This window comes from Oncorhynchus mykiss, chromosome Y (genome assembly GCF_013265735.2).
Source record: "Oncorhynchus mykiss isolate Arlee chromosome Y, USDA_OmykA_1.1, whole genome shotgun sequence".
Classification (NCBI taxonomy): Eukaryota; Metazoa; Chordata; class Actinopteri; order Salmoniformes; family Salmonidae; genus Oncorhynchus; species Oncorhynchus mykiss.
In genome coordinates this window covers 43,362,617-43,385,637 of record NC_048593.1, presented here as the reverse complement: position 1 = coordinate 43,385,637, position 23,021 = coordinate 43,362,617, and the positions used below count along the sequence as shown (strand labels likewise).

General features: G+C 47.3%; 1 protein-coding gene across 4 annotated transcripts in view; it reads right to left on the bottom strand.

Moving 5' to 3' along the window:
* Window positions 1–23,021, bottom strand: part of grik1a (glutamate receptor, ionotropic, kainate 1a) — a 92,964-nt gene that overhangs the window by 36,069 nt on the left and 33,874 nt on the right. For 3 of the 4 annotated variants that reach the window (XR_005040398.1, XM_036967581.1, XM_036967580.1), the window contains exons 8-12: window positions 22,797–22,940; window positions 5,130–5,237; window positions 4,449–4,493; window positions 2,041–2,154; window positions 1,383–1,586 (exon numbers count right to left, since the gene is read on the bottom strand). Coding sequence is in view for 3 of the 4 variants with exons in the window: in XM_036967581.1 (XP_036823476.1) it covers window positions 1,383–1,586; window positions 2,041–2,154; window positions 4,449–4,493; window positions 5,130–5,237; window positions 22,797–22,940 (615 nt within the window). In the remaining variant the exon portion in view is untranslated. The remainder of the gene's footprint in view (window positions 1–1,382; window positions 1,587–2,040; window positions 2,155–4,448; window positions 4,494–5,129; window positions 5,238–22,796; window positions 22,941–23,021) is intronic. The other variant, XM_036967582.1, reaches the window with a different exon arrangement.

The following is a 23,021-nucleotide window of genomic DNA, read 5'->3' as shown; positions in this document are numbered from 1 at the left end:
TCCTCTAGAGTGATGGATTCCACTAGAGTGATGGATTCCTCTAGTGATGGATTCCACTAGAGTGATGGATTCCACTAGAGTGATGGATTCCACTAGAGTGATGGATTCCACTAGAGTGATATATTCCTCTAGAGTGATGGATTCCTCTAGAGTGATGGATTCCTCTAGAGTGATATATTCCTCTAGAGTGATGGATTCCTCTAGAGTGATGGATTCCACTAGAGTGATGGATTCCACTAGAGTGATGGATTCCACTAGAGTGATGGATTCCTCTAGTGATGGATTCCACTAGAGTGATGGATTCCACTAGAGTGATGGATTCCTCTAGAGTGATGGATTCCTCTAGAGTGATGGATTCTTCTAGAGTGATGGATTCTTCTAGAGTGATGGATTCCTCTAGAGTGATGGATTCCACTAGAGTGATGGATCCCACTAGAGTGATGGATTCCTCTGGAGTGATGGATTCCACTAGTGATGGATTCCTCTAGAGTGATGGCGTCCTCTAGAGTGATGGATTCCACTAGAGTGATGGATTCCTCTAGAGTGATGGATTCCACTAGAGTAATGGATTCCACTAGAGCGATGGATTCCTCTAGAGTGATGGATTCCACTAGAGTGATGGATTCCACTAGAGTGATGTATTCTACTAGAATGATGGATTCCACTAGAGTGATGGATTCCTCTAGAGTGATGGATTCTACTAGAGTGATGGATTCCTCTAGAGTGATGGATTCCACTAGAGTGATGGATTCCACTAGAGTGATGGATTCCACTAGAGTGATGGATTCCTCTAGAGCGATGGATTCTACTAGAGTGATGGATTCCTCTAGAGTGATGGATTCCTCTAGAGTGATGGATTCCTCTAGTGATGGATTCCTCTAGAGTGATGGATTCCTCTAGAGTGATGGATTCCTCTAGAGTGATGGATTCCTCTAGAGTGATGGATTCCACTAGAGTGATGGATTCCTCTAGAGTGATGGATTCCTCTAGAGTGATGGAATCTATAAGAGTGATTGATTCCTCTAGAGTGATGGATTCTATAAGAGTGATGGATTCCTCTAGAGTGATGGATTCTATAAGAGTGATGGATTCTATAAGAGTGATGGATTCCTCTAGAGTGATGGATTCCTCTAGAGTGATGGATTCTATAAGAGTGATGGATTCTATAAGAGTGATAGATTCCTCTAGAGTGATCGATTCCTCTAGAGTGATGGATTCTATAAGAGTGATGGATTCCTCTAGAGTGATGGATTCCTCTAGATTGAGGGATTCCTCAAGAGTGATGGATTCCTCTAGAGCGATGATTCTACAGCGAACTAACTAGTCATTCATTCCACATGGGCTACACTGGTACAGCATGAATAAGCTCATCGACAACTCACGTGGTCGATGAGCTCTCGGACCATGCCGTTCCATTCCCCCTTATCGTTTTGTGCACCATACTTCCCATCAGACACCAGTTTGACCTCGTAGGTGAACCCCAGGATGTTGGACAGCTCCTTCAGCAGGTCCAGGCAGTAGCCCTCGAACCGGTCGTTACCGGACAGCTCCCTGTCTGACTTCTTAAACATCACATAAGGGTTTTCCTGTAATGAATAATGGCAGCATAGGCACTTTTTAAAACAATATTGTTTTGTAATATCTGCCCCTTTCACCAGTACAGTAATAAAGATCATCCTCCCTCCTTCCTTATTCTCTCCTCCACACTTCCTCTCCTCCCCTCTTCCCTCTCTTCCTCCCCTCTTCCTCCCCTCTTTCCTTTCTTCCTCCCCTCTTCCCCCTCACCTCACCTAGCCTCCCCCTCTCCTCTCCTCTTCTCCCTCACCTCTCCTCTTCCTCCTCCCCCTATCCTCCCCTCTTCCCCCTCTCCTCCCCTCTCCTCCCCTCTCCTCACCTCTCCTCTCCTCTCCTCCCCCTATCCTCACCTCTCCTCTCCTCTCCTCCCCTCTTCCTCCTCTCCTCTCCTCTCCTCTCCTCTCCTCTCCTCTCCTCTCCGCTCCTCTCCTCTCCGCTCCTCTCCTCTCCTCTTCCCCCTCTCACCAATATAGTAGTAACGATCAGTGTCCTGTTGGCCATAGAGTCCGTCACATTGTTGGTTTTATCCCTGTTGGTCTCTGTAAGGTTCAAACCCGTGTAGGAGTTCCACACCGCAATCTGAATGAAAAACATTAACTACTTTAGACCAGGGTTCATAGGGAATAGGGTGCCATTGGGGACTCAAATAGACCCACGTAGATTATCCAATTACCAACATCCTATTGGGTTACACCACAGAGTCCAACTCACGGCAGCATGGGAAGGGAAGGGGCACAAGTAATAAAGGATCGTTCATCAGATTGACGGGGATGGTTTCCACGGGGACGGTTTCCCCGGGGACGGTATCCCCGGACACAGATTAACCCTACAGTCCTGGAATAAAAATTATTTGTGACTGGAGATTCTCCATGGTCTAGATCAGGGGTGGGCAACTCCAGTCCTCCATGACCTGATTGGCGTCCTACTACTCCCCCCCCCCCCCCCCCCCCATCCCCAGCAAACACAGCTGATTTAAACTAATGGCATTGTAAACTGAAGGTGGGGGGGGGTCAGGTGTGTTAGCCGGGGCAAGACTGTGACATCAATCAGGCCTCTTGAGGACTGGAGATGTCCGGCCCTGGTCTAGCATCCTAGCTGCTACTCCCATAATGTTAAACAGTTAGAGGTAAGAAGTCCTATAGACTATAGTTACGTAGATTTAGCTCAACTCTCAGCTATGGAGAGATTTAGATGAATCATTGAGCCAGACAGACAGACTCGTAGAGGGTCAGAGGGGACTCGTAGAGGGTCAGAGGGGGGTCGTAGAGGGTCAGAGGGGGGTCGTAGAGGTCCAGAGGGGGGTCGTAGAGGGTCAGAGGGGGTTGTAGAGGGTCAGAGGGGGGTCGTAGAGGGTCAGAGGGGGGTCGTAGAGGGTCAGAGGGGGTCGTAGAGGGTCAGAGGGGGGTCGTAGAGGTGGGTTATAGGGGGGTCGTAGAGGGTCAGAGGGGGGTCGTAGAGGGTCAGAGGGGGGTCGTAGAGGGTCAGAGGGGGGCCGTAGCGGTCCAGAGGGGGGTCGTAGAGGGTCAGAGGGGGTTGTAGAGGGTCAGAGGGGGGTCGTAGAGGGTCAGAGGGGGGTCGTAGAGGGTCAGAGGGGGGTCGTAGAGGGTCAGAGGGGGTCGTAGAGGGTCAGAGGGGGGTCGTAGAGGTGGGTTATAGGGGGGTCGTAGAGGGTCAGAGGGGGGTCGTAGAGGGTCAGAGGGGGTCGTAGAGGGTCAGAGGGGGTCGTAGAGGGTTGTAGAGGGTCAGAGGGGATCGTAGAGTGTCAGAGGGGGGTCGTAGAGGGTCAGGGGGGGTCGTAGAGGGTCAGAGGGGGGTCGTAGAGGTGGGTTATAGGGGGGTCGTAGAGGGTCAGAGGGGGGTCGTAGAGGGTCAGAGGGGGTCGTAGAGGGTCAGAGGGGGTCGTAGAGGGTCAGAGGGGGTTGTAGAGGGTCAGAGGGGATCGTAGAGTGTCAGAGGGGGGTTGTAGAGGGTCAGAGGGGGGTCGTACAGGGTCAGAGGAGGGTTGTAGAGGGTCAGAGGTGGCCGTAGAGGGTCAGAGGGGGGTCGTAGAGGGTCAGAGGGGGTCGTAGAGGGTCAAGAGGGGGGTCATAGAGGTGGGTTAGAGGTGAAGAGTAGTCCTGCAACTCAGCTCAATAGTGTGAAAGGCGTATTTGAGTTCATTGTGGAACCTTTTATTTCTATAGACTCTGATTCCATCCAGGTGCTTTTCTGAAGGACTGACTGCCTATTAGATGAAGAAATCACACAATCCCATAACACCATTTGAATTTATCTCCCCCCTCAGAGCAGCTCAACAACAATAAATGGCCGCACTATAAAAACGATCTCTCTCTCTCTCAGTACCATAACATAACCATCACACACCCAGCAGCCTTATGTAAAGCCTGTCATACTGTATAAAGAGAAAGACAGCAACAAAGGGAGATGGAGAGAGAGATGGGGGAGAGAGAGAGATGGGGGAGACAGAGAGAGATGCGGGAGAGAGAGAGAAGGGGAGAGAGTGAGAGATGGGGGGAGAGAGCGAGAGATGGTGGAGAGAGAGAGAGAGATGGGGGGGGAGAGAGAGAGATGGGGGGGGAGAGAGAGAGATGGTGGAGAGAGAGAGAGATGGTGGGGAGAGAGAGAGATGGGGGAGAGAGAGAGAGATGGGGTGGAGAGAGCGAAATAGGACCAAAGTACTTGTAGGTCAACATCGACACATCGAAGTTGTGACAGAGGGTATTCCACGGGTAGTTTCAGAATAACTAGGAAACAGACCAACATAAAGGTATAGAGGACTGTTAGGAGGGAGTGGGGGTAAAGGTCAGGAACTGTTCATCGGTAGAGTAAAGAGGAGGCACATCACAAGGTTACGTACTTGTAGGAATACAAACCTTGCTCCACCTTTTAGTGAGACGACTGGAGCCTTCTACAAAGCCCTTTTATGAGAAGAGAGGCAGAGAGGAGAAAACAGGCAGTTAACCAGTAGAAACATCCTCTCCATGGCGCTCATCTGTACACTGGAGCCTTCAACAAAGCCCTTTTATGAGAAGAGAGGCAGAGAGGAGAAAACATGCAGTTAACCAGTAGAAACATCCTCTCCATGGCGCTCATCTGTACACTGGAGCCTTCAACAAAGCCCTTTTATGAGAAGAGAGGCAGAGAGGAGAAAACATGCAGTTAACCAGTAGAGACATCATCTCCATGGCGCTCCTCTGTACACTGGAGCCTTCAACAAAGCCCTTTTATGAGAAGAGAGGCAGAGAGGAGAAAACATGCAGTTAACCAGTAGAGACATCATCTCCATGGCGCTCCTCTGTACACTGGGGAGCAGCTGCTGCCTCCTTCAATATGTTTACATGATGGTCGTTGAGGAGGAAATAACCTGAATTACCCAAACCAATGGTTGTGTAACAGAGGCACACACACACACACACACACATCCCACCACACACACACACATCTCAACAATTACTCTCTATGGAACGGTCAAGCTCTGGAGAAGGAAAGCCTGGTTGTTTTGGCAGGGCCCCCACCCACCCACCGACCAAACAACCCCCGCGGTCTGTACTCACCCTGGCCGTGCCATCTTCCTTCAGACTGATGATGTCCAAGTCGAAGTCTCTCCTCAGCCCATCTGTCTTATTGAGGACTATATGACCTGTCAGACCATCCCACTGGGCCTGCGGAGGAGAGGAGAGAGAGGGATGAGAGAGAGAGGGATGAGAGAGAGAGGGGTGAGAGAGAGCGATAGAGGTAGAGAGAGAGAGGGATGAGAGAGAGAGAGATGAGAGAGAGCGATAGAGGTGGAGAGAGAGAGGGATGAGAGAGAGAGGGATGAGAGAGAGAGGGATGAGAGAGAGAGGGATGAGAGAGAGAGGGATGAGAGAGAGAGGGTTGAGAGAGAGCGATAGAGGTAGAGAGAGAGAGGGATGAGAGAGAGAGGGATGAGAGAGAGCGATAGAGGTGGAGAGAGAGGGATGAGAGAGAGGGATGAGAGAGAGAGGGGTGAGAGAGAGCGATAGAGGTAGAGAGAGAGGGATGAGAGAGAGAGGGATGAGAGAGAGCGATATAGGTGGAGAGAGAGGGATAAGCGAGGGATGAGAGAGAGAGGGATGAGAGAGAGTGATAGAGGTGGAGAGAGAGAGGGATGAGAGAGAGAGGGATGAGAGAGAGCGATAGAGGTGGAGAGAGAGGGATGAGAGAGAGGGATGAGAGAGAGAGGGATGAGAGAGAGAGGGATGAGAGAGAGTGATAGAGGTGTAGAGAGAGAGGGATGAGAGAGAGAGTGATAGAGGTGGAGAGAGAGAGGGATGAGAGAGAGAGGGATGAGAGAGAGAGGGATGAGAGAGAGTGATAGAGGTGTAGAGAGAGAGGGATGAGAGAGAGAGTGATAGAGGTGGAGAGAGAGAGGGATGAGAGAGAGGGATGAGAGAGAGAGAGTGACAGAGATAGGGGAGAAAGAGCGAGAGATAGGAGGGGGGGGGGGTTGAGAGAAAAGAGAGAACACTGTCATCCTTCTGTGCATCTGAGGAGTCTAATTGAAGCTTTGAAAGCCAACTTTCTCTCTATACAGGTGCAGGGTTGGGGGAGATGAAGTCTAATTGAAGTTTTGAAAGCCAACTTTCTCCCTGTACAGGTGCAGGGTTGGGGGAGATGAAGTCTAGTGAAGTTTTGAAAGCCAACTTTCTCCCTGTATTTTATTTAACCTTTTAACAGGTAAGTTGACTGAGAACACATTCTCATTTACAGTAATGACCTGTGAAATAGTTATAGAGGAGAGGAGGGGGGGGAGGGATGAGCCAATTGGAAGTGATGATTAGGTGGCTGTGATAGTAAATCAAATCAAAATCAAATCAAACTTTATTAGTCACGTGTGCCGATGACAACAGATGTAGACCTTACCGTGAAATGCTTACTGACAAGCCCTTAACCAACAATGCAGTTCATGAAATAGAGTTAAGAAAATATATATTTTTTTTAAACAAGAAATGTAAGTAACAATAACAAGGCTATATACAGGGGGTACTGGTACAGAGTCAATGTGGAGGCTATATACAGGGTGTTACGGTACTGAGTCAATGTGGAGGCTATATACAGGGTGTTAAGGTACAGAGTCAATGTGGAGGCTATATACAGGGTATTACGGTACAGAGTCAATGTGGAGGCTATATACAGGGTATTACGGTACAGAGTCAATGTGGAGGCTATATACAGGGTGTTAAGGTACAGAGTCAATGTGGAGGCTATATACAGGGTATTACGGTACAGAGTCAATGTGGAGGCTATATACAGGGGGTACCAGAACAGAGTCAATGTGGAGGCTATATACAGGGTGTTACGGTACAGAGTCAATGTGGAGGCTATATACAGGGGGTACCGGTACAGAGTCAATGTGGAGGCTATATACAGGGTGTTACGGTACAGAGTCAATGTGGAGGCTATATACAGGGGGTACCGGTACAGAGTCAATGTGGAGGCTATATACAGGGTGTTACGGTACAGAGTCAATGTGGAGGCTATATACAGGGGGTACCGGTACAGAGTCAATGTGGAGGCTATATACAGGGGGGTAACGGTACAGAGTCAATGTGGAGGCTATATACAGGGGGTACCGGTACAGAGTCAATGTGGAGGCTATATACAGGGGGTACCGGTACAGAGTCAATGTGGAGGCTATATACAGGGGGTACCGGTACAGAGTCAATGTGGAGGCAATATACAGGCTGTTACGGTACAGAGTCAATGTGGAGGCTATATACAGGGGGTACCGGTACAGAGTCAATGTGGAGGCTATATACAGGGGGTACCGGTACAGAGTCAATGTGGAGGCTATATACAGGGTGTTACGGTACAGAGTCAATGTGGAGACTATATACAGGGGGTACCAGTACAGAGTCAATGTGGAGGCTATATACAGGGGGTACCAGTACAGAGTCAATGTGGAGGCTATATACAGGGGGTACCGGTACAGAGTCAATGTGGAGGCTATATACAGGGTGTTACGGTACAGAGTCAATGTGGAGGCTATATACAGGGGGTACCGGTACAGAGTCAATGTGGAGGCTATATACAGGGTGTTACGGTACAGAGTCAATGTGGAGGCTATATACAGGGGGTACCGGTACAGAGTCAATGTGGAGGCTATATACAGGGGGGTACCGGTACAGAGTCAATGTGGAGGCTATATACAGGGGGTACCGGTACAGAGTCAATGTGGAGGCTATATACAGGGGGTACCGGTACAGAGTCAATGTGGAGGCTATATACAGGGGGTACCGGTACAGAGTCAATGTGGAGGCTATATACAGGGTGTTACGGTACAGAGTCAATGTGGAGGCTATATACAGGGGGTACCGGTACAGAGTCAATGTGGAGGCTATATACAGGGGGTACCGGTACAGAGTCAATGTGGAGGCTATATACAGGGTGTTACGGTACAGAGTCAATGTGGAGGCTATATACAGGGGGTACCGGTACAGAGTCAATGTGGAGGCTATATACAGGGGGTACCGGTACAGAGTCAATGTGGAGGCTATATACAGGGGGTACCGGTACAGAGTCAATGTGGAGGCTATATACAGGGTGTTACGGTACAGAGTCAATGTGGAGGCTATATACAGGGGGTACCGGTACAGAGTCAATGTGGAGGCTATATACAGGGTGTTACGGTACAGAGTCAATGTGGAGGCTATATACAGGGTATTACGGTACAGAGTCAATGTGGAGGCTATATACAGGGTGTTACGGTACAGAGTCAATGTGGAGGCTATATACAGGGTGTTACGGTACAGAGTCAATGTGGAGGCTATATACAGGGGGTACCGGTACAGAGTCAATGTGGAGGCTATATACAGGGGGTACCGGTACAGAGTCAATGTGGAGGCTATATACAGGGGGTACCGGTACAGAGTCAATGTGGAGGCTATATACAGGGTGTTACGGTACAGAGTCAATGTGGAGGCTATATACAGGGGGTACCGGTACAGAGTCAATGTGGAGGCTATATACAGGGTGTTACGGTACAGAGTCAATGTGGAGGCTATATACAGGGTATTACGGTACAGAGTCAATGTGGAGGCTATATACAGGGTGTTACGGTACAGAGTCAATGTGGAGGCTATATACAGGGTGTTACGGTACAGAGTCAATGTGGAGGCTATATACAGGGGGGTACCGGTACAGAGTCAATGTGGAGGCTATATACAGGGTGTTACGGTACAGAGTCAATGTGGAGGCTATATACAGGGGGGTACCGGTACAGAGTCAATGTGGAGGCTATATACAGGGTGTTACGGTACAGAGTCAATGTGGAGGCTATATACAGGGGGTACCGGTACAGAGTCAATGTGGAGGCTATATACAGGGTGTTACGGTACAGAGTTAATGTGGAGGTTAGATACAGGGGGTACCGGTACAGAGTTAATGTGGAGACTATATACAGGGGGTACCGGTACAGAGTCAATGTGGAGGCTATATACAGGGTGTTACGGTACAGAGTCAATGTGGAGACTATATACAGGGGGTACCAGTACAGAGTCAATGTGGAGGCTATATACAGGGGGTACCAGTACAGAGTCAATGTGGAGGCTATATACAGGGGGTACCGGTACAGAGTCAATGTGGAGGCTATATACAGGCTGTTACGGTACAGAGTCAATGTGGAGGCTATATACAGGGGGTACCGGTACAGAGTCAATGTGGAGGCTATATACAGGGGGTACCGGTACAGAGTCAATGTGGAGGCTATATACAGGGTGTTACGGTACAGAGTCAATGTGGAGACTATATACAGGGGGTACCAGTACAGAGTCAATGTGGAGGCTATACACAGGGGGTACCAGTACAGAGTCAATGTGGAGGCTATATACAGGGGGTACCGGTACAGAGTCAATGTGGAGGCTATATACAGGGTGTTACGGTACAGAGTCAATGTGGAGGCTATATACAGGGTATTACGGTACAGAGTCAATGTGGAGGCTATATACAGGGTATTACGGTACAGAGTCAATGTGGAGGCTATATACAGGGTGTTAAGGTACAGAGTCAATGTGGAGGCTATATACAGGGTATTACGGTACAGAGTCAATGTGGAGGCTATATACAGGGTATTACGGTACAGAGTCAATGTGGAGGCTATATACAGGGTGTTAAGGTACAGAGTCAATGTGGAGGCTATATACAGGGTATTACGGTACAGAGTCAATGTGGAGGCTATATACAGGGGGTACCAGAACAGAGTCAATGTGGAGGCTATATACAGGGTGTTACGGTACAGAGTCAATGTGGAGGCTATATACAGGGGGTACCGGTACAGAGTCAATGTGGAGGCTATATACAGGGTGTTACGGTACAGAGTCAATGTGGAGGCTATATACAGGGGGTACCGGTACAGAGTCAATGTGGAGGCTATATACAGGGTGTTACGGTACAGAGTCAATGTGGAGGCTATATACAGGGGGTACCGGTACAGAGTCAATGTGGAGGCTATATACAGGGGGGTAACGGTACAGAGTCAATGTGGAGGCTATATACAGGGGGTACCGGTACAGAGTCAATGTGGAGGCTATATACAGGGGGTACCGGTACAGAGTCAATGTGGAGGCTATATACAGGGGGTACCGGTACAGAGTCAATGTGGAGGCAATATACAGGCTGTTACGGTACAGAGTCAATGTGGAGGCTATATACAGGGGGTACCGGTACAGAGTCAATGTGGAGGCTATATACAGGGGGTACCGGTACAGAGTCAATGTGGAGGCTATATACAGGGTGTTACGGTACAGAGTCAATGTGGAGACTATATACAGGGGGTACCAGTACAGAGTCAATGTGGAGGCTATATACAGGGGGTACCAGTACAGAGTCAATGTGGAGGCTATATACAGGGGGTACCGGTACAGAGTCAATGTGGAGGCTATATACAGGGTGTTACGGTACAGAGTCAATGTGGAGGCTATATACAGGGGGTACCGGTACAGAGTCAATGTGGAGGCTATATACAGGGTGTTACGGTACAGAGTCAATGTGGAGGCTATATACAGGGGGTACCGGTACAGAGTCAATGTGGAGGCTATATACAGGGGGGTACCGGTACAGAGTCAATGTGGAGGCTATATACAGGGGGTACCGGTACAGAGTCAATGTGGAGGCTATATACAGGGGGTACCGGTACAGAGTCAATGTGGAGGCTATATACAGGGGGTACCGGTACAGAGTCAATGTGGAGGCTATATACAGGGTGTTACGGTACAGAGTCAATGTGGAGGCTATATACAGGGGGTACCGGTACAGAGTCAATGTGGAGGCTATATACAGGGGGTACCGGTACAGAGTCAATGTGGAGGCTATATACAGGGTGTTACGGTACAGAGTCAATGTGGAGGCTATATACAGGGGGTACCGGTACAGAGTCAATGTGGAGGCTATATACAGGGGGTACCGGTACAGAGTCAATGTGGAGGCTATATACAGGGGGTACCGGTACAGAGTCAATGTGGAGGCTATATACAGGGTGTTACGGTACAGAGTCAATGTGGAGGCTATATACAGGGGGTACCGGTACAGAGTCAATGTGGAGGCTATATACAGGGTGTTACGGTACAGAGTCAATGTGGAGGCTATATACAGGGTATTACGGTACAGAGTCAATGTGGAGGCTATATACAGGGTGTTACGGTACAGAGTCAATGTGGAGGCTATATACAGGGTGTTACGGTACAGAGTCAATGTGGAGGCTATATACAGGGGGTACCGGTACAGAGTCAATGTGGAGGCTATATACAGGGGGTACCGGTACAGAGTCAATGTGGAGGCTATATACAGGGGGTACCGGTACAGAGTCAATGTGGAGGCTATATACAGGGTGTTACGGTACAGAGTCAATGTGGAGGCTATATACAGGGGGTACCGGTACAGAGTCAATGTGGAGGCTATATACAGGGTGTTACGGTACAGAGTCAATGTGGAGGCTATATACAGGGTATTACGGTACAGAGTCAATGTGGAGGCTATATACAGGGTGTTACGGTACAGAGTCAATGTGGAGGCTATATACAGGGTGTTACGGTACAGAGTCAATGTGGAGGCTATATACAGGGGGGTACCGGTACAGAGTCAATGTGGAGGCTATATACAGGGTGTTACGGTACAGAGTCAATGTGGAGGCTATATACAGGGGGTACCGGTACCGAGTCAATGTGGAGGCTATATACAGGGGGGTACCGGTACAGAGTCAATGTGGAGGCTATATACAGGGTGTTACGGTACAGAGTCAATGTGGAGGCTATATACAGGGGGTACCGGTACAGAGTCAATGTGGAGGCTATATACAGGGTATTACGGTACAGAGTCAATGTGGAGGCTATATACAGGGTGTTACGGTACAGAGTTAATGTGGAGGTTAGATACAGGGGGTACCGGTACAGAGTTAATGTGGAGACTATATACAGGGGGTACCGGTACAGAGTCAATGTGGAGGCTATATACAGGGTGTTACGGTACAGAGTCAATGTGGAGACTATATACAGGGGGTACCAGTACAGAGTCAATGTGGAGGCTATATACAGGGGGTACCAGTACAGAGTCAATGTGGAGGCTATATACAGGGGGTACCGGTACAGAGTCAATGTGGAGGCTATATACAGGCTGTTACGGTACAGAGTCAATGTGGAGGCTATATACAGGGGGTACCGGTACAGAGTCAATGTGGAGGCTATATACAGGGGGTACCGGTACAGAGTCAATGTGGAGGCTATATACAGGGTGTTACGGTACAGAGTCAATGTGGAGACTATATACAGGGGGTACCAGTACAGAGTCAATGTGGAGGCTATACACAGGGGGTACCAGTACAGAGTCAATGTGGAGGCTATATACAGGGGGTACCGGTACAGAGTCAATGTGGAGGCTATATACAGGGTGTTACGGTACAGAGTCAATGTGGAGGCTATATACAGGGGGTACCGGTACAGAGTCAATGTGGAGGCTATATACAGGGTGTTACGGTACAGAGTCAATGTGGAGGCTATATACAGGGGGTACCGGTACAGAGTCAATGTGGAGGCTATATACAGGGGGGTACCGGTACAGAGTCAATGTGGAGGCTATATACAGGGGGTACCGGTACAGAGTCAATGTGGAGGCTATATACAGGGGGTACCGGTACAGAGTCAATGTGGAGGCTATATACAGGGGGTACCGGTACAGAGTCAATGTGGAGGCTATATACAGGGGGTACCGGTACAGAGTCAATGTGGAGGCTATATACAGGGTGTTACGGTACAGAGTCTATGTGGAGGCTATATACAGGGTGTTACGGTACAGAGTCAATGTGGAGGCTATATACAGGGTGTTACGGTACAGAGTCAATGTGGAGGCTATATACAGGGGGGTACCGGTACAGAGTCAATGTGGAGGCTATATACAGGGTGTTACGGTACAGAGTCAATGTGGAGGCTATATACAGGGGGTACCGGTACAGAGTCAATGTGGAGGCTATATACAGGGGGTACCGGTACAGAGTCAATGTGGAGGCTATATACAGGGGGTACCGGTACAGAGTCAATGTGGAGGCTATATACAGGGTGTTACGGTACAGAGTCAATGTGGAGGCTATATACAGGGGGTACCGGTACAGAGTCAATGTGGAGGCTATATACAGGGTGTTACGGTACAGAGTCAATGTGGAGGCTATATACAGGGTATTACGGTACAGAGTCAATGTGGAGGCTATATACAGGGTGTTACGGTACAGAGTCAATGTGGAGGCTATATACAGGGTGTTACGGTACAGAGTCAATGTGGAGGCTATATACAGGGGGTACCGGTACAGAGTCAATGTGGAGGCTATATACAGGGGGTACCGGTACAGAGTCAATGTGGAGGCTATATACAGGGGGTACCGGTACAGAGTCAATGTGGAGGCTATATACAGGGTGTTACGGTACAGAGTCAATGTGGAGGCTATATACAGGGGGTACCGGTACAGAGTCAATGTGGAGGCTATATACAGGGTGTTACGGTACAGAGTCAATGTGGAGGCTATATACAGGGTATTACGGTACAGAGTCAATGTGGAGGCTATATACAGGGTGTTACGGTACAGAGTCAATGTGGAGGCTATATACAGGGTGTTACGGTACAGAGTCAATGTGGAGGCTATATACAGGGGGGTACCGGTACAGAGTCAATGTGGAGGCTATATACAGGGTGTTACGGTACAGAGTCAATGTGGAGGCTATATACAGGGGGTACCGGTACCGAGTCAATGTGGAGGCTATATACAGGGGGGTACCGGTACAGAGTCAATGTGGAGGCTATATACAGGGTGTTACGGTACAGAGTCAATGTGGAGGCTATATACAGGGGGTACCGGTACAGAGTCAATGTGGAGGCTATATACAGGGTATTACGGTACAGAGTCAATGTGGAGGCTATATACAGGGTGTTACGGTACAGAGTTAATGTGGAGGTTAGATACAGGGGGTACCGGTACAGAGTTAATGTGGAGACTATATACAGGGGGTACCGGTACAGAGTCAATGTGGAGGCTATATACAGGGTGTTACGGTACAGAGTCAATGTGGAGACTATATACAGGGGGTACCAGTACAGAGTCAATGTGGAGGCTATATACAGGGGGTACCAGTACAGAGTCAATGTGGAGGCTATATACAGGGTGTTACGGTACAGAGTCAATGTGGAGACTATATACAGGGGGTACCAGTACAGAGTCAATGTGGAGGCTATATACAGGGGGTACCAGTACAGAGTCAATGTGGAGGCTATATACAGGGGGTACCGGTACAGAGTCAATGTGGAGGCTATATACAGGCTGTTACGGTACAGAGTCAATGTGGAGGCTATATACAGGGGGTACCGGTACAGAGTCAATGTGGAGGCTATATACAGGGGGTACCGGTACAGAGTCAATGTGGAGGCTATATACAGGGTGTTACGGTACAGAGTCAATGTGGAGACTATATACAGGGGGTACCAGTACAGAGTCAATGTGGAGGCTATACACAGGGGGTACCAGTACAGAGTCAATGTGGAGGCTATATACAGGGGGTACCGGTACAGAGTCAATGTGGAGGCTATATACAGGGTGTTACGGTACAGAGTCAATGTGGAGGCTATATACAGGGGGTACCGGTACAGAGTCAATGTGGAGGCTATATACAGGGTGTTACGGTACAGAGTCAATGTGGAGGCTATATACAGGGGGTACCGGTACAGAGTCAATGTGGAGGCTATATACAGGGGGGTACCGGTACAGAGTCAATGTGGAGGCTATATACAGGGGGTACCGGTACAGAGTCAATGTGGAGGCTATATACAGGGGGTACCGGTACAGAGTCAATGTGGAGGCTATATACAGGGGGTACCGGTACAGAGTCAATGTGGAGGCTATATACAGGGGGTACCGGTACAGAGTCAATGTGGAGGCTATATACAGGGTGTTACGGTACAGAGTCTATGTGGAGGCTATATACAGGGGGTACCGGTACAGAGTCAATGTGGAGGCTATATACAGGGGGTACCGGTACAGAGTCAATGTGGAGGCTATATACAGGGGGTACCGGTACAGAGTCAATGTGGAGGCTATATACAGGGTGTTACGGTACAGAGTCAATGTGGAGGCTATATACAGGGGGTACCGGTACAGAGTCAATGTGGAGGCTATATACAGGGTGTTACGGTACAGAGTGAATGTGGAGGCTATATACAGGGTATTACGGTACAGAGTCAATGTGGAGGCTATATACAGGGTGTTACGGTACAGAGTCAATGTGGAGGCTATATACAGGGTGTTACGGTACAGAGTCAATGTGGAGGCTATATACAGGGGGGTACCGGTACAGAGTCAATGTGGAGGCTATATACAGGGTGTTACGGTACAGAGTCAATGTGGAGGCTATATACAGGGGGGTACCGGTACAGAGTCAATGTGGAGGCTATATACAGGGTGTTACGGTACAGAGTCAATGTGGAGGCTATATACAGGGGGTACCGGTACCGAGTCAATGTGGAGGCTATATACAGGGGGGTACCGGTACAGAGTCAATGTGGAGGCTATATACAGGGTGTTACGGTACAGAGTCAATGTGGAGGCTATATACAGGGGGTACCGGTACAGAGTCAATGTGGAGGCTATATACAGGGTATTACGGTACAGAGTCAATGTGGAGGCTACATACAGGGGGTACCGGTACAGAGTCAATGTGGAGGCTATATACAGGGGGTACCAGTACAGAGTCAATGTGGAGACTATATACAGGGGGGTACCGGTACAGAGTCAATGTGGAGGCTATATACAGGGTATTACGGTACAGAGTCAATGTGGAGGCTATATACAGGGTATTACGGTACAGAGTCAATGTGGAGGCTATATACAGGGTATTACGGTACAGAGTCAATGTGGAGGCTATATACAGGGGGTACCGGTACAGAGTCAATGTGGAGGCTATATACAGGGGGTACCGGTACAGAGTCAGTGTGGAGGCCATATACAGGGGGTACCGGTACAGAGTCAATGTGGAGGCTATATACAGGGGGTACCGGTACAGAGTCAATGGGAGGCTATATACAGGGGGTACCAGCACAGAGTCAATGTGGAGGCCAAATCTTGTCAGTCTCCTAAGGGGAGGGTGGGTGGGTTGTCGTGTCCTCTTCACGACTGTCTTGGTGTGTTTGGACCATGATAGTTTGCTGGTGATGTGGACACCAAGGAACTTGAAACTCTCGACCCGCTCCACTACAGCCCTGTCGATGTTAATGGGGGCCTGTTCGGCCCTCCTTTTCCTATAATCCACGACCAGCTCCTTTGTCTTACATTGAGAGAGAGGTTGTTGTACTGGTACCACACTGCCAGGACTCTGACCTCCTCCCTATAGGCTGTCTCATCGTGGTCGGTGATCAGGCCTACCACTGTTGTGTCGTAAGCAAACTTAATGATGGCGTTGGAGTCGTGCCTGGCCACGCAGTTGTGGGTGAACAGGGAATACAGGAGGGGACTAAGCACACACCCCTGAGGGGCCCCTGTGTTGATGATCAGCGTGGCAGATGTGTTGTTGCCTACCCTTACTACTTGGGTGTGGCCAGGATCCAGTTGCAGAGGGAGGTGTTCAGTCCCAGGGTCCTTAGCTTAGTGATGAGCTTTGAGGGCACTACGGTGTTGAACGCTGAGCTGTGGTCAATGAACAGGTGTTATTTTTGTCCAGGTGGGAAAGGGAACTGTGGAGTGCGATAGAGATTGCATCATCTGTGGATCTGTTTGGGCGGTATGCAAATTGGAGTGGGTCTAGGGTTTCTGGGATAATGGTGTTGATGTGAGCCATGATCAGCCTTTTCAAAGCACTTCATGACTACTGACGTGAGTGCTATGGGGCGGTAGTCATTTAGGCAGGTTATCTTCCCATTCTTTGGCACAGGGATGATACTATGGTGGTCTGTTAAAAACATGTTGGTATTACAGACTGCCAGGGAGAGGTTGAAAATGTCAGTGAAGACACTTGCCAGTTGGTCAGCACATGCTTTGAGTACAAGTCCTGGTAATCCCCGTGGCTTTCTGAATGTTTATAATGGTCTTGCTCACATCGGAGAGCGTTGATCACATAGTCGCAGTGGCGTGCCGTGGGCCTGGGGCCTGGGCCTTCAGTGAGGTCCTACACAGTCCCACGCGAATTAATCCACCTCTTATTACCATCATTATGATGCCATGGCTCTAGACACTATACATTTAGACAGAAACGCAGTATAACCAGGCGTCACCCAAAAACATGAGTAAAAAAAAATCTTTTAAATATTTCCCTATTTTTCTTCACCTTTTCATTGTGCGGCTCCGTTGCCCTGCGCGCTTGTTCGTTGAGCTGTAGATCCACTTGGGTGTCCCCAAAAGTTTTCAAAAGCACCATTGTTTGTAAGTGCCCAGCCGTACTTTGGTGTCTCGTTGCTGCCTTGGTTAGACAACTCAAGTTTGCAAAGCCAGTGTGGTTCCAAACACCAAATCCATCACTTGCAAATATTAGGCATTCCCAGCAGTACAGTTTACAATGCTTCTCGGAGCCTGTGAGCCATTGATAGCGCTCGTAGTTGGAACTTTGAAAGTGGCGAACGAACCCCTTTCCCACCTGTGACAGGCTTTGTAGCGTCGGCGTCGGGCGACCTCTCCTTGCAATGTCTAACTTTTCTTGAAAAGTTTGTCTTGAGAATGGCGTTATAATTATATCCTCGACCAAATCGATATCTTCTCCTCCTTCCGCCATTGTGGGTTGAAAAAACAGCTTAGTAGTACGCAAATTAATTAGTTTATCAAATTCAGTTTCCTAGTTCTGAAGTTCTGCATAGACCTGCCTCTCAATATTGGTAATCCAATCAAAAGACGTGCACGCACTACGCCTGCTAGCTGTGTAACACTGGAGCCAGCCAGCAGGCGTACAATAGCCTACTCTAAAGCTGATTGGTTGACACTAAATTTTCATTTCCATTCACTTCAAGCTACAAGAGCCCGCACTGTTGATTCTGAAGGCCTGAGGGGCAGATTTTAGACCCCTGGCAACTCATGATGGCTGAATATGATTGGATAAAATATCTAACATAAAGACCAGCCCTCCAAATCTCAACGTGCGGCTGGAAGCAGTGCAACCAAGAGGAAAGCTATGAAATGAAGAGTATAACTCTTACTCTGGGGAATAATTTAATACATATTTGTGGGAAAATATATATATTTTTAAATTATATTCTGATGACGTTTAGGCCAGCAGAGAAGGCCTTGCTGGCCCTGACGGCCCACCACTGCATAGTCGTCCGGAACAGCTGGTGCTCTCATGCATGCTTCATTGTTGCTTGCATTGAGGTGAGCACCTGGGTCCTGTTTCAGTAGTAATGAAATCAGACCTTCATGTCAGACTTGATTGTGTGTTTGAGGATAATTGTCTTGCTGCATGACCCACCTACGCTTCTCAGCTTCAGCTCACAGACAGATGTGCCTGACATCCTCCTGTAGAATTCTCTGATACAGAGCAGAATTCAGGGTTCCTTCTATTAAGGCAAGTCGTCCAGGTCCTGAGGCAGCAAAGCATCTCCAAACCATCACACTACCACCATCGTTGGTATGAGGTTCTTACTGTAAAAATGTTTTTTTTTGTAGTTTTGGAACCGTTCAAAAAAGTATACAATCATCTCTTCAGTCTTGATGATCATCCAATGAGTCAACTTTTTTTTTTTGGGACGACATTGGTCCCATTATGTCTGGCGAAAACCTAACAGTTTTCTCACAGCCATTAAAACTCCATAGCTGCTGCTTGAAAAGATACCTATACAATGTCTGATTCGTTATCGTTAACCAATCACTGCCCTTCATCGTGAGGCTTTAAAAAAAAAAAAGAAGGGAAAAGCTCCCTGGTCTTTGAAGTTGAATCTGTGTTTTAAATTTAAATGATTGAACTGGATCTTACAGATGTATGTATGGAGGACAGGGAAAGTAATTCAAAAAATCATTAATTCACACAGTGAGTGAGTCCGTGTGTGTGTTACTACATGATTCCATATGTGCTATTTTACAGTTTTGATGTCTTCACTTTTATTCTACAATGTAGGAAAGATAAAGAAAAACCTTTGAATGAGTTTTGACTGGTTCTGTATACTGAGGGTATCCAGGGACGACCAGGGGATATTTTTTGAGAGAGACAGAGAGACAGAGACACAGAGAGACAGAGACACAGAGAGACAGAGAAACAGAGAGACAGAGACAGAGACACAGAGAGACAGAGACACAGAGAGACATAGACAGAGACACAGAGAGACAGAGACACAGAGAGACAGAGAGACAGACAGACAGAGACACAGAGAGACAGAGACACATAGAGACAGAGACACAGAGAGACAGAGAGACAGACAGACAGACATGAGCTCCCGAGTGGCACAGCGGTCTAAGGCACTGCATTTCAGTGCTAGAGATGGCACTACAGACCCTGGTTTGATTCCAGGCTGTATCACAACCGGCCGTTATTGTGAGTCCCATAGGGCGGCGCACAATTGTCCCAGTGTCGTCAGGGTTTGGCTGGGGGAGGCCGTCACTGTAACTTAAATAAATAAAAAATAAAAAAAGAGAGGCTTTTGGAGGGCTGGACACATACTATCCCCACCCCCTCTATCCACTCTTTCCTCCGCTCTCTCCGTTCCAGGCAAATCATCACAAGTGGATTTAAGACTTAAAAGATCAGAGCGCTCCTCGTGCATCAAAGGACTCATTTCTGTTAGTATGCAGGCAGGCGGGGAATATATATATATATATATATATTTATTTTTTTAAACGCTTAAATCCATATTTCTTGGGAGGTTGAGATGGTAAACTGTTGAGATGGGAGAAGAAACGTAGAATAAAGTAGTTCCTCTTCGCTCTGTCTCAGGCACTTCAGAACGTAGCCTTTAGAGGTGTTTCTGAAAAGTGGTATTTTTTCAAATTAACACCTCAAAAAGAAAAGCTTGACAGCTCTACAAAATAGAAATGTGATTTATATTTAGGCCAGGATTCAGGTACTCTCATCTTTGAATAAGCTCACGAAGGGACAGGGTTTGTATCTCTGTTGTAACGAATGATTCTTCTATGAATGTTCATGACACACCTAAAGCCTGATTCGCACCAATGGGCTAACTGTATGCAATATGGGTTATGAGGTTGGGTAAATATTGGACAGAACACACGCTAAGTTCTTTTGACAGAACCAAATTGGGTTGCGTGTATAACATGGGATTAATTTAACCATCAGTTCGGTTAATTTAACCATCATGCTGGGTTAACCAACAGGTTTCAGGCTGTTGAATATAGACAACCCGCATGTAGCTTCCACCATGGAAAAGTGGTCTCTGGAGAGGCTTCAGGCTCCACCTAAACAGGAGAGTGGATTAATGGATGTATTTTCTGTAGATGTTATAACCACTGTATTATCAAAGGTTTTATCTAAGTGAGTTTCAGCGATTGTTAGAATATGAATGTCATCTGTTACTAGCAAATTATTGATTTCATGAACCTTTTTTCTTAAGCTACATATTTTAAAGTAGGCTATTGTTTTGCACTTTTTTGGGATGTTTGATTGTTTTCATTACTTTACTGGGAAGCTTAGCAGAAGTAGACATGCTCATGTTATTTATGTTAGTGCAGGGTGAGCTGCACACAGTGGACTTCCTACTCAGTGCTAACAGTATAACTCTGGTTCATAGGCACATCATTACTGCACACAACAGCTGTAGGATCAGCAGAGTCATTCAAGGCAGTAAGAGGGACATAAATTAGGTTACTTACATTGTCTTCCAACGCCCCTGGGATAATGTACATTTGCTTCAGCATTATGACAGCTCAGCGACAAAACGGTAGGGATTAACTGAGCTGGGCTTGGATCATTGATAAGTCATTGTCTCAACGCAGCCTTATAGAAAAAATTTAGGTCATAGGATGTTCCAATTGGTTTTCTATGGGACACCCTTATTATTAGGAGCCTGGTTGCAGTTCCTATGGCTTCCACTAGATGTCAACAGTCTTTAGAAATTGATCGATGTTTTTCTTTTGAGAAATTAAGAAGTGGTGCTATTCATTGTAAGTGTCACTCCAGGTGGACTCTACTGTTCTGGTGCTCGTTTAACTGGAGCTTCACGTTGTTTTTATCCGGTATTAGAAACAGTTTATTCCGTCTTACATTGTATCGATTATTTACATTTTAGGGTACCTGAGGTTGGATTAGGAACATTGTTTGAAATGTTTGGACCAAGTTTACAGGTAACTTATTAGATAATTTGTAGGCATGTTGGGCGAGTTGAAACCGGTGTATTTCCGGTGTATTTCTGAAATAAATTGACATTTTTGGGACATAAAGAAGGACATTATCGAACAAGAGGACCATTTGCGATGTTTCTGGAACATTTTGAAGAGCCATCAGAAGAAGATCTTCAAAGGTAAGGCATTTATTATATCGCTATTTCTGACTTTTGTGGTGCACCTGCCTGGTTGAAATATGATTTTCATGTGTTTGTATGCGGGGCGCTGTCCTCAGATAAATCGCATGGTTTTCTTTCGCCGTAAAGCCTTTTTGAAATCTAACATGGCTGGATTAACAAGAAGTTACGCTTTATTTTCATGTATAACACATATATTTTCAAGAATGTTAAACATTTGAATTTGGTATTATTGAATTTCGTGCCCTGCAATTTTACTGGATGTTGGCCAGGTAGGAAGCTACCTCAGATAAATCGCATGGTTTGCTTTCGCCGTAAAGCCTTTTTGAAATCTGACACAGCGGCTGGCACCTCCCACCTGCCCATAAGAAGTTAACAACAGCTGGTGCGCGATCTCTAATATTAAGGAAGTCTCGAGTTTGAGCTCGTCGTAGTTAGAATGCCTCATGAAGAACATCTATATTTTTTCACAGCAGTTTATTTACCAGGGTGTGAACATTTAAATGTTAAAACATTTAAACAAAGTCGGGATCCTTAGAAGTAAAAAATATTTCACGTTCATCTCTCGCTCTACTCCGCCTTGTCTGCCTCCCTTTCTATTGGTCTTGACTTGAGCTATTGCTAGTGAAGTGCAACATTGTATCAAATCATCAACGGGGTTTGTCCCGAAGCTGTCACTAGAGAACATGCAACATTAATTAGCCTATCGCAGGCCCTCGAGAGTTTCCCGCGCCAGTGAGGGTGAGGACATACGGCTGTTTTGTTTTTACCACGTCTTCACTGGATACACGGAACCATCAGATCATGATATTTTGCTCTTTCGCTATGAAGCCTGGTGAAAAAAAAAATGACTGAGAAGCTCAGCTTATTAGTGATGGACGTGGTGAGTTATGACAATCAGAAATCAGGCATTGCCAAATGGGCACTTTCCTACTTTGTCATGCAACAGACCACGTAGGCCTACTTTCTGTGTGTGGTTATCAGGAAATTTATTTTTGGGATTTTTTATTTTACCTTTATTTAACCAGGCAAGTCAGTTAATAAGAACAAATTATTATATTCAATGACGGCCTAGGAACAGTGGGTTAACTGCCTGTTCAGGGGCAGAACGGCAGATTTTGTACCTTGTCAGCTCGGGGGTTTGAACTTGCAACCTTTCGGTTACTAGTCCAATGCTCTAACCTGCCGCCCCAGAAACCGGACATGCTCGTTGCTCACACGGAGCACTCTAAACAAAAGATAATGACATTTTTTGTTGTTGTTTGTTGACAAATAAAATTTTTACGAACCTCTTTGAAGAGGTTCATGAAGCGAGGTCCAAAGCGCCAGGGTTTGTGTCGGTGACACTGCAGGGAGCTGACCGTCATCTGAGTGGCTCGCTGTGACGCCACGGCAACCATGAACACTGCGTCATACATCAACGCCGCCTCCGTCTGGAACCAGGAACACATGGAGGAGAGAGGTTAAAACATTACATTATTTAGGTTAGTTACATTAATTATTTAAGGTAGTTA